Consider the following 12,531-nt stretch of genomic DNA (forward strand, 5'->3'; position numbering starts at 1 on the left):
CATCAAGTAACCGAACACTTACCAAGGTTCCCTACACGTCCTGTACGGCCAATGCGATGTACATATTCTTCAATATCACTTGGCAAGTCAAAATTGATAACATGTTTCACATTTGAAATATCCAGTCCTCTTGCTGCTACCTGAAAAATAATTTTTGTTATATATGGCACACTTAAAGCCAAAAATTGAACATGCTGAACATGAAAGTAAGAATGGTCTTATACATACTGCTGTAGCCACTAGAATTGGGCTTTTTCCTGAGCGGAACTGGTGAAGGGCCTCTTCTCTATCTCTCTGAGATCGGTCTCCATGGATACTGGTACAAGCATATCCTTCATGGTACAAGAAATCTTCCAGAGAATCTGCACCCTTTTTGGTCTCCACAAACACTAAGGTCAGTGAATCCTTGCCTGATTGTGAAAAATTACCAGGTTTTTGTCACTAATAGTGACTTAGTTCTCTTTACATTTAGTAAACATGCAAAGAGAGGCAAATAACAGACTTTTAACGAATGTTCTGAATGGGGAGGAAAAGCAGTAAAAGGGATCCAAATGGATTCTCATTACCTAAGTCACCAGCGTGATGCTAATATTGTCATTTTACCTGTTGCATGTATTTATTACCTGTTGCATTTAGAAGGTCAAGCAAAAATGACCGTTTGTCGGACTCTTCCACCCAAACTACTTTCTGTGTAATATTCTCAGAGGTAGAGCCAACTCTTCCTACAGCTAAAAAGATATACTCATCCAAGAAATCACGAGCCAGCATCTGAAAGAATTTTAAAAAAGAAAAAAAGTTTATTATCTACTGAAATCACCAAATTCCTAAGTGGTGAAAGTTGCAGCATCAAACAATACCTGTATTTCCTTAGGGAAAGTAGCACTAAACATCATAGTGTGGCGGACACCCTTTGGAGGCATAGTATCTTCTTCAACTATTCTACGTATCTGAGGTTCAAAACCCATATCCAACATCCGATCAGCTTCATCTAACACCAAGTATCTGCCATAAAAATAATCAGTTTAGATTTGAGAAGACAGTTTTAGTACAGCTGTTATCAAAACTAGTATTATTTTGATAGTTAAATTCCTCATACTGCATGATCTGACACACGTACATGAGACCTAGCCCAGGATTTTTGCCATCATTCACAAGCATACAGCAAAACTAGCTCTTACTACTTTTCACTCTGTCCCAGTCTGGTTATTCTCAGCCTCTACTAAAAAAGGTCCCTGGATTTTTCAACATTAAAGTTACAATTAGCCAACTTCCTGCACAAGTACTTATACAAGCCACTTCTCAAACTTAAAAATGTCAACAATGCTAATAACTACTGCAAAACTAATGGCCAGTAATTAAAAATTATTACATCTCATGCACTTAAAATTAACATACTTGCAAAAGTCTAATCCAATCTTTCCTCTTTCCATCATATCCACTAGACGTCCTGGAGTAGCTACTAACAAGTGGCATCCACGCTCTAAGTCTCGAATCTGTTGACCAATATCAGCACCACCATAAACCACGCAAGGTCGAACTCTAGATCGGTATGAAAACTGTAAGCGAAGAAAGTTTATCAACTTCAAGGCCAACACTTTTACATGGTCATAAAACATTTAATTAGAATCAATGGGAAAGCCAATAATCCCTGAAATGCATACTTACTTTCCTGGCTTCCTCGTAGATCTGTACTGCCAATTCTCTAGTTGGTGCTAATACCAAGGAGATTGGGTATTGCTTGCGACGTCCATACCTTCCATTTTCCTAAGAAATAATTTAAGTTAAACTCTTTAACATCCTTTTTTAAAGACCCACTACAACGTAATTCCCTTCTGTAATTTATTGATTACGTGAAAACTTTTTCACTAAATAATTTGGAGTAAGTAGGAAGTTCTTTATAAAGAACTCTCATTTAGAAAGTTCTCTCAACAGCGACCTACAAAGTTCTACAATAATCTCCCACTGGGGTGCCTGGCTGACTCAGTCGGTTAACGGCCTTCGGCTCAGATCATGATCCCAGGGTCCTGGGATCGAGCCCTGTGTCGGGCTCCCTGCTGGGCAATGAGCCTGCTTCTCCTTCTCCCCCGCTTGTGCTCTCTAGCTCTCTGTCTCTCAAATACTTAAAATCTTAAAAAAAAATAACAACAATGTCCCACTTGAGGGGCACCTGGCTGGCTCAGTCTGTAGAGCATGCAACTCTTGATCTTGGGGTGGTGAGTTCAAGACCTACAGCGGGCATAGTGCTTACTTTAAAATAAAGTCCCATTTAACAAGTATTTACCTTCATGGCCCTCAAAGCCTCGCCTGGACCATCTGAATAAATCTGACTCAAGATGGGTAAGAGAAACGCTGCAGTTTTTCCAGACCCTGTTTAAGAGAAAGCATATTCTAATTCAACCACAGAAAAACCTGCTTATTATTTTTAAATATAAAATACCGAGAAGTGACTTCTGAGTCAGCAAATGAAGACCCAGCCTATTTATCTTTGTAAATAAAGCTTTATTGGAATACAGCCATGCAAAATTTCCATGAGGTCTATAGGTGCTTTCAGACCACAACAGCCAAAATGAGTAGATTGGCAACGGAGACCATGTGGCCCATAAAACAAAAAAGGTTTATTTTGTTCCCTTATAAAGTATACCAAACTCTGATCAATAACAATGTAGTATTCACTTCTTTGCATTTGTGTGGGTAAAGAGAACAACCATTTTGCCTCAAAAGTGAGGTCAATTTCAAGTTCTAATACTTCCTTGCAGGTACTGTAGATATTGATGGTGTACAAAGGATGAGATTCCCACTCTCCCATAGGGAAGAAAAAATACCAAATGATTATTATGTATTTTTAATGGGGGGGGGTCTGCCACCCTCTTTCATATCAGTCAAACTCACCAATATAGCAAAGCTTGTACTCAATTTAGAGCTGTAGCCACGAATGGCTGGCTTCAACTTGGTGTCAATCCCTTCTAACACCCCTCACCCAAAGGACCCGGGCAACCTAAGAAATATCCCCATTCCCAAAAGATGGTAGGTGCTCCTTTCCCACGAAGGCACCTTTCCCTTGGCCACATTCCTATGGATCACAGACTATTCGAATCTTATCCCCCTTATTCCAGATATAATGTTACAGTGCTCATTTCCCACCAATGCACGGACAATAATCTATCTATCCCTCTTGCAGCAGTACCGGACTGAGGACTTTCTATAGGCCCTAATGAGAACGCTAGAGAGAAGATAAAATCCAAAGGTCCAACACAAGAGACCGCAGCCAGCTACTGCATACCTGTATCAAAGCATACCGGTGAGGCTACATCTGGGACTCAAGCTTCCCCGTGAGACTAAGATACCCCGTGTGGTTTTTTTGGTACTAGCTTTACAAGACCAAACCCTATTACGGTATTCTTGACAATTTTTTACTTTTATCAAATAAACTTACCTGTTTGAGCACAAGCCATCAAGTCTCTTTTCTCTTTGATAATAGGAATAGCATGCTTTTGCACTGGAGTTGGGCGAGTATAACGAGTAAGCTCAATGTTTCCCATAATAATTTCTCCCATCTCAACATCACTGAACTGTCAAAGAAATTCAACAGGGTTAAATAGCTAGAAATGCTATCTGGAGCCATTTTTGCTTTACACTAATACAATAATAAGGGGGAGAAAAACCCCTAACAGCTGATTTGTACCATACAGCTGCTTTATGTGAAACGACAATATATTTTGAGAAAAATCAACCCCCAGGTTTAATATACATTGGAGAAGTCTGGGTTCTTCCTATATTTGACCCATTTTCTATTTCCAACTATTAGTAATGGTGACACTGAACTCAATCTTTCCCTTTCCACAAACCAATGAGGCAGGTTTTTAATGTAACTAAAGAATTATTAAAGTAGGTACAGTCTGCATTTGCTTTTAAGAAGCCCGCCTCATTTTGATGTGCTGTGAAAAAGTTTACACTTCCCTCTGTCTTAAAAAGCTCAAGCACAAATACTTACACTTTCAATGTGTGGAGGACAGTTGTTGCCTGTTGCCTCAACTGGAATGTCGTCATATTTCTCAAAGTTAATCCCAGTGTTTCCTCCAGAAAAGAGTTCCCTGAAATCAAAAGATTGGTACATTTACTTGTTATACTAGCTGATAAGGCTTTATCACAATTAACATACATTTCAAAAACTTACTGTTCCAAGCGTTCACTTGGTGGGAGTGGTTTTGACCAATCATCTTCATCTGATTTGTCACACCAGCGACTATTTCCACCACGTTCAAATTTGCCAAAACCACTTCTGTCACCACGGCTGCCAATGCCATCATAGTCACTCCGTCCACGATCATCAAACCTGAACAGCATAAGCAACTAATCAGAATATCATTTAACCACTATCAGATTCCTAGTACTACTCTAGAACTGTACCTGGAGAGAAGTTGAACTGTTCATTATGGCTAACTTCCAGGATGTCAATTTTCCTTACTCTTATTTGACAAATAAGGCCTTTTAATTAATCAGACTGTGTCATTCACATACGCTAAGTATGTATCCTTCTTGATTTCTGTATTATACAGCCTACACAGGCCTCATACATGCTGAAATTAAGAACCAAGTCTTAAATACTTGGTATCAGCACATAACTTACGCCTTTATTTAAACTTCTCATCCAAATGTATTTTAGTGGTAGGAAAAGAAAAAGCACACCAAACATCAATTGTCCCAGTTATAACTAGGATGTCACTTGAAAGGACAATCAATTCACCTGTGTGACAGACTTTGGATAAAAGGTAGAAAATAATCCTTACCTGAATTAAGATGTTTTTAGTTTTAGGCCTGTTTGCGAAAAATCAGGACACACAGGACTAACCACAGCTATTAGGCGCATGAGGTCAGTTCACCACTTGTGTAATCAAAAATATAAGGTGTTTAAAAATTGTCATATAGAATATCCACAAAAAATCTCAACCATATTAGGCCACTCACTAGATAAACTTACTCCTTTACATATAAATAAAACTGAAGAAATATAAAAGCAACTGATTTCACTATGCCCAGGGGCATATTCTTATTCTCATCCAATTTCTATGTAACAAGTTCAATTTAGTTAAGACCTCTTACAACTAGGAAAATAGGATTACACAGACATAATGCTTAACATCCAAACAGGTGGTCTATTAAGGGAAAAAAAACATACTTAATGGTCAGAGGACAAGAATGAGTACTTAACAAATTAAAGACCAATTCCTAAATTGCATACGCACAAGACCAGAAGATCAATAAAAATCACTTACCTTCCCCTTGATCCACTTCCACGATCACTAAAGAAACTAGACTTCCCTCTTGAATCACTACGAGATCCAAAACTGCTGTACGCATCCTTATCCTTACTAGAACTCCACCCTGAACTGTCTTTATCGTAGAATCCTTCAATGAAAAAAAGCAAACCCATTTTATTGTATTAATTAGAAATTTACAATACCTAGGTCTCTGAATTCGAAGCCTTCTAAAACTTTATCTTATGTGTGTGAACTGGAAGGACAATGGAAATATTCCTATCATGGTACTAGAAAAGAACCAAGATTTAGAGCTGATTTACAACTGGAACACAAAATTTTTTATATTTTTAACTCTCTCCACTAGAAAATACTGTGCACTAAGCCAAGCAATTTGACAGTCTAAAAGTGTTCTAAAATGAATAAAATACCACCTCTAAAAAGGTCAATCGCTTTGCCTATAAAACAATTGTTATATGACCACAATTTAATGTCCATTCATTTTATAGGTGTTAACCTAGTTTACTAGGAAACAGCTGCCATTATTTCAATGTTTCTTAGAGGTGCTGTTTAAGACATTCCTAAAGGTCAGATTACTTTTTAATAAGAGTATTTTCCAGTTTCAAAAGTAAAAAGTAGAACAATGCTCTGTTCACATGAAATGTATACTGTCAGACAAGAATCAGGAATACCTAGAAAAAAGAAAAATCCTCATCCCTGCAACACTGTTAGTGTGGACAGATTCTTACGTACAACTATAAACATTCAATAACAGGGAATGAGAAAGGTATAAATTAGCCCAACAGGTAAGAGGGTTTAAAAACAAGCAGTGGAGGGCTTAAACAAGTTTCAGTAGCACTTTATTAAACAGAGATCGTTTACAAGTAATTTTCCTTCCGCCTGATGTCCCTACTATTAGCCAGCCAGGTGATTGACAGCCTTAGCTAGCAATAAAGAATTGAATTACATTTCTAAGACCTTTCAGTTCTAAAACCTCTATACTGCCTCTTCCCTTTGATCTCTGTCACTGGGATGAAGAGGGAAAAGCACTAAGCACTAAATATACGTGGGGCCAATTTCAGCTAGAACACTCTCAAGAATGAGAGAACCCATGACGATAAAGACAAAATGTGCAGTAACTAGGAACAACGATACGATAGTTAAGAAATTATAACATGGATTTTATACCCATGTATTGCAGAGACAGTGCAGCTAACAAAGACTGCACATGCATATGGAGGAACGACAGCAAACCACAGGATTCTGTGGGCTTCTCCACCCTTCCGCCTTCTTTATCATCTTCTTAACCTTTAAATAGTTTTCCAAACCTTCACTTTGCCTCCAAATCTCAGATCACCTATTTTATGGAATATACAGCACCCAAACAATGGTCCCATAATGAAGTATGTACTAGTTATCACTACATTACAAACACAATCAGAAAAGACCAGGTGTTGTGATACATTTTAGACGAATCCTTTCAAATGAAGCAGTTAAGGGCAAGGAGATGAAACCAGAGGATCACTCCCAATTTACTGGGAGCATGCCCAATGCTACAATCGGTTTATAATCTGTTATCTATTCTGCAATAACCCATCTTTCTTTTGACAGCTCTGCAAAACAGAAATAACTGGGTTATCAACCATGCAATTTGGTTTACATAGTAGGGTGCCTACTCACCTTTTTCAATTTGAAATCATGATGTGAATGATTACAAACACAAATCACAAAGTACAACACTAGTAAAATTGTACAAAGCCATGCCCTTGGCCACAGAAAATCCAACGGAGGAAATAGAATTTTGCACTGCGTGACTGTAGATGAGTTTTCCCAAAGTGAAATATATAATAATTTATAATAATTTCCTAATATTTGAACCAATTCTGACAGGCACAGGAGAGCACAATGTTTACGGACTTCCCAAAGTGCCTCATTTTTCCCTAGGCTCCGACTTCTAAACACAAAGAATTAGGTCTACTAAGTTGTTGACTTACCTTTAGTAGCTTCTCTGTTCCTTAAGTGAGGAGGAATATAGCGCCCCTCTAAAAGAAAGAATATAAAAGTAAATGCCAAAACTTCAAGTTAAAGCTTTTCACGAAAATTTGTGCAATTAAAAAATGGTCCTGGAAAAAAATTTTAGTATCCAACCTTCTAGTCTCTTACTTGGAAATTGAGAGGGGGGAAAATGAATCTACTTTTACTTTAAATGGGTATTGCTTTTTAAGAACTTAAAAAAGGGAGGGGGAGGAGGAAAAGTTTGGTAAATAAAAATTTGACTCAGAACCTAATCACTGAAATCCACAAATAAATATAACTTGTCACTAGTGGTTAGTGTAACACAACTTTTTAAAGGGGGCTGCTATTATTTCAGAGAAAGGTCATAAGCAGACACGGTTAACAACCTAAGTATTATAACCTCACAGACTACTATGTAATAAATCATGGAATTAGACATTGAGAGACATTTTTGTTTCCATCCTGGTAAGTTCCAAAAAATAGACGATACACATTAAGGAAAAACTGCAAAGGCGAAAGGATTTCAAGGAACTGAGAGTTTTAACTTGGGGCTTGCTGAGTCTATAGTCGACTTGTTCTGTAGGCAGGCAAGAATATAGCCTAGACAATGGATGAGAAACAAAAGCAAATAATGTGTATCTACCAAGTAAAGGAAAATCAACCTGCTTTATTACTAATGAATCTACAACTTAACTTTCCTTTCCACTTTTGGGTTGAATTAAATATTAAATATCTCTAATTAGGATGACCAACCCTTAGGGCCGCCTGGGTGGCTCAGTCGTTAAGCGTCTGCCTCCGGCTCAGGTCAGGATCCCAGGGTCCTGGGATCGAGCCCTGCATTCGGCTCCCTGCTCGGCGGGAAGCCTGCTTCTCCCTCTCCCACTCCCCCTGCTGTGTTCCCTCTCTCGCTGTGTCTCTCTCTGTCAAATAAATCAATCTTAAAAAAAAGGAATGACCAACCCTTAAAAGATCTTTACCATGGCAAATAAAGTAGATTATAAAAAATACGTTAACTTTGTGCCCAGCGAGGCCCTTCTTGCCTAAAAATGAGGCCACATCCTTTACTACCTAACACAGTGCTTGAAAAAAAATGCTTTCACACCCTACAGCCTGTACCCATTTCCCCCCTCCTTTTCTTGGGGTGGTTTAATAGGAAGAGACCTGACCTGAAGAAAACTGAAGCAAGTCTACTGCCAAATAATAAACCACCTACACCTCAATACTAATCTGTAACAAGTCTCAAAAAAGCAAAAACAAAAACTGAAAAAATAAAATGAAATATAGCTTTTATCTAACTTCTTTTGAAAAGAACAATGCAATTCAGCATTTACAATCCTAACCACCACCTCAAGATTCAGTATAACCTTGTAAATCTCATGTTCTTCACAGGAAAGGGTTAGCTGTAGCATGTGTATGTTCCCTTTACTGAATTTAATTCTGGTAAATTCACTCGAATAGGGATAAACACATTCCCACCACCTCTAAGCTGGGCTCAAGATTCATAATGAACATAAACACTTCCAAAGATAATTTGTTTGTATCAAGTTCTTTTTAATGATTTTTACTCAAAAAAAAAAAGTCCCTTTTATTACCAAAAGGCCACAAAACTTTAGATAAATTACTAATTACACTACATAATTCTAAGAACACACTGATTATATAATTCTTTCCACAGTAAAAAGTGGAGGGGAATTCTTAAGCTTTAAGTAAGTCCAATGAAACATAAAGTTATTAAAACTCTAATATTCAAGAAATTCATAAAATGGTTTACTTACTGCTTGCTGTACTTCCTCCACTCTGATTATCGGAAGAGTTCAGGTCTAGGCCAGCAAACTAGGAGAAAAGAGTTAAGTGGTTAGCACACTAGAGAAAACCAGTTCTGCCCTCCAGCACTGAATAGCACTAGTTGCCCTGCCTGCTTCGTAGGGCTGATGTGAAACTCTTAATGAGAATATGAACTAAGAATGCGCTCTGAAGACTGTAAAATTCTAAGCAAACCCAAAATAGCACTAACTGTTTATACTATGGAAAGCAGCACACCAGGATGCTAACGTTATCCGGTAGAAACTGGATCCAAATTTAAGTCATTCCATTAAAAATGAATTTCCCCCTGTAACATTTTCCATAGTAAAAGCCCCAAGAAAGTTTTTTTTTTTTTTTAAAGATTTTATTTATTTATTTGACAAAGAAATAGAGCACAAGTAGGCAGAGTGGCAGGCAGAGGGAGAGGGAGAAGCAGGCTCTCTGCTGAGCAGGGAGCCGGACGTGGGGCTCGATCCCAGGACCCCAGGATCATGAACTGAGCCGTAGGCAGCCACTTAACCGACTGAGCCACCCAGGCGCCCCCCCAAGAAAGTATTTTAAAATGTCAGCGAGGCAATGGATTCATCTTTACTCCAATCATATTTGACAAATGTTTCCAATGCCACCAACTTCCTACTTGGAATTATTTTAAGCCTACAGAGCACACCTGAAAAACAGAACAAAATTTTAACTGACCATTTCTTAGTTCTTTTATCCCTAAATGCTGCACAAGTATTTTTAATTAGGGTAGCACTCTTAAGAACAACTCTCCCATTTTCAAGATCCAGATTAAGTTCAGAAGACTTTGGACATAAATAGCACAAGTGATATTCAACACTTTCTTGTTGAACACATTTCACTACCTTTAATCTCCATTTCTACTCATCCCCTTACACTGGAACTCAAAACCTCAACATTCTACAAAAAGACCTGCTATGTTTTCTCATTCTTTTATGACTAACCAGAAACTACTTGCAAGCAATACCGGGGGGGAAAAAACTACACGTGTCAAAAAAAAAAAAAAAAAAAAGTTTATTTTTTTAAGAAAGCCACAAAACACCAAATCACATAGTACTGATGCCACCTGTTTGCAAAGATGACATAAGTCTTCTGTTAAAAGTTCAAGATTGATACTGTCAAATTGCAAGCATCATCAATGGAGTCACTGAAAACTGGAAGCAGATGCTAAATCTTAAAAAGTAAGTAAGTATGGTAAGACTTTCAGGCACCTCGCTTCCATAGTTTGTATTAGCAAAAACGCTGCCATGCTTTCTGTTAACAGACTGATTCTTTCAAGTGCGACAGGAACAAAAACTCCTTTTGCACTTGTGTTACAAGTTTTGTTAATTTTACACTGGGCAACAGGAACGATAAAGAGCACGTTAAAGACTACTATAAAATGTTAGGATTACATTGCTTCATTCCTGCCTATAATCTTTTTAAAACGGCTCCACCTATACAGAAAATGTTAAAACTGGGGATAGCCAGTGCTCTTGACAAGATACTCTATGTGCTTCATTCAACATATGACCTGTCAGCAATATGGAGGATGTAATTGATTCATTAATGGGGGGATGCTCCCAAAGAAACAGATCATTAAATCTCTAAAATTATATTACACACGACTACATTAAAATCTACTATCAATTTGTGTCACTAAACTTCGTTTCAGGATTTTTCTGGCGTTCGTGGTAAGAAGTTTAAAGGATCCAAACATCCCACCTAAAAGCTTATCGGAAGCACGTTGCTTCAGTTGCAAAGGGATGCAGACTTCCTGCCACCGAAGCCCATAACCCCTCCTCCTCGCTCAGATCACACGTCCTCCTCTAATCTACCCCCAAAGCCTTAGAAGAGGGGATTCCGGTTAAGATGACAGACCTGGAGATCTGACCTATTTCACAATTTCACTGCACAGGCAGCAACAAGTCAACAACAGTGTTTATTTCCCCCAAGCTACATTCCGGGTATTTTTCCTCCGGCCGATTCCTGGATCAAACGTCACAAACACGGGAATGGTCATACAACCCGTGGTACCACCTAAAACAACGCGCGGCCCTCGCTAAATCGCCACACTCGAAACTATCTTGAGCAAGGAAGGAAAAGGGGCCACTCCAGGTCCCTAACCTCCCTGATGTCTCTCCGCCGCGTTCTAATCTCTATCTAAAACCCAGCGCCACCGCGCACGCAGAGACCATTACTCCCTCCCCTTCCCCCCACTCCTCTCCGAATCTTCTGCGTCACAAAACTTTCCACTCCGGAAACGCGGCCTCCGCGGCCGCGGCACCCACCGTACGATGGCCCCTGCGGAAAACGGGCTGGAGCGAAAAAGCCTGCGGAAGGAAGCCCGGGAGGAATAAGATGTCCATTCCATGCTCCTTTCCAGGCCCTCGCCGGCCGGGGGCCCGCTCTCTCCCGCTAGTGGGCCCCAGCGCCGCCCAGCCCCACACAAAGAAGGCCGCCGCCATTACCCCGAGCGCAGGCCACCCCCCGCGCCACCCCCTCCCACATTCCAGGGCCGCGTCCCTCTGCTCACTCTCACACACACACACTCTCACACACACACACACACAAATGCCGCTGCGCGCGCGCGCACGCACACACACCAACGCCGCCGGGTCTCTGGGACAGGAATCCAGGCCGCGCGCGCAGTCGAAAGCCCTAGAGGCCAAAGGGGTCCCCAATCGCGCAGCGCTACGCCGCGCACCCCCCCCAACACACACCACCCATGGGTCACTAACCAGTCGAGGTTTGCGCGTGCGCGTCCCCGCGAGAGCGCGCGCACCCCCTCCCCCTCCACCCGCCTGCGCACGCACACACAAAAGCCGCCATTGTGCTCGGCCCGGGGACAATACCGCGGGCCAAGCCGGAGCCCCGGCCCGAGCGACGGCCATAACCAGCATTCCTGCCACCTCCCCGTTCTTCCACAGCCCCGAAACACTGACACTAGCCAGCTCGAGGCACCCAGGAAATGGGAACTAAGAGTGCCAGTTAGCGCTGCGCCATAAGCTAAGTTAGGTCAGCAACCACCCCGGTAGACTCCTTGCAGCTCACCTGCTGGTCCAGCCCGAGCGCATTTTCCACCGCCACATGACTCATCCCTGAAGAGTACCGAGAACTCGGAGTCTTCCTCTGCTGAGCGACTGTGTTTGATTCACCGCGAAGGCTCTCTCACCGGAGAACTGCGGCTCTGGAACTCACGGCGCGGCTACCGATCTAATATACCCACTCGAAAGGCTGCTACGTCAGCACGTAAGACGTAGGCCCTCCCTCTCACACCCGCCCATCTCCTGCCGCTGTGACTTCTGCCTAGCTACTGCGCGCTCATTTAGTCCAAACCTCGCGTGATTTCCTAGTCAGTCCCGTCCCTGGCTGGTTGTCCTACCTTGGCCCTCAGAGCGCCAAATCTGTCCTAGTTCGCTTGAGCTTCAGTTCCCTTGTTCTTCGCTAATACCCTAGC

The 12,531-nt window shown here is 40.9% G+C and overlaps 1 protein-coding gene across 3 annotated transcripts in view; it reads right to left on the reverse strand.

Annotated features, from left to right (window-relative positions):
• Positions 1-12,293, reverse strand: part of DDX3X (DEAD-box helicase 3 X-linked) — a 28,390-nt gene extending 16,097 nt beyond the window's left edge. For 2 of the 3 annotated variants that reach the window (XM_078063966.1, XM_078063965.1), the window contains exons 1-14: positions 12,126-12,292; positions 9,047-9,104; positions 7,250-7,297; positions 5,274-5,406; positions 4,175-4,333; positions 3,992-4,091; positions 3,434-3,569; positions 2,282-2,367; positions 1,666-1,764; positions 1,396-1,556; positions 858-1,002; positions 624-768; positions 229-410; positions 23-140 (exon numbers count right to left, since the gene is read on the reverse strand). In XM_078063966.1, the coding sequence (XP_077920092.1) occupies positions 23-140; positions 229-410; positions 624-768; positions 858-1,002; positions 1,396-1,556; positions 1,666-1,764; positions 2,282-2,367; positions 3,434-3,569; positions 3,992-4,091; positions 4,175-4,333; positions 5,274-5,406; positions 7,250-7,297; positions 9,047-9,104; positions 12,126-12,170 (1,615 nt within the window). In that variant the 5' untranslated portion in view covers positions 12,171-12,292. Of the gene's footprint in view, positions 1-22; positions 141-228; positions 411-623; positions 769-857; positions 1,003-1,395; positions 1,557-1,665; positions 1,765-2,281; positions 2,368-3,433; positions 3,570-3,991; positions 4,092-4,174; positions 4,334-5,273; positions 5,407-7,249; positions 7,298-9,046; positions 9,105-12,125 lie in introns of all 3 variants that reach the window. The other variant, XM_078063967.1, reaches the window with a different exon arrangement.
• Between the last annotated feature and the right edge of the window lie 238 nt (positions 12,294-12,531).

This window comes from Halichoerus grypus, chromosome X (assembly GCF_964656455.1).
Source record: "Halichoerus grypus chromosome X, mHalGry1.hap1.1, whole genome shotgun sequence".
Classification (NCBI taxonomy): Eukaryota; Metazoa; Chordata; class Mammalia; order Carnivora; family Phocidae; genus Halichoerus; species Halichoerus grypus.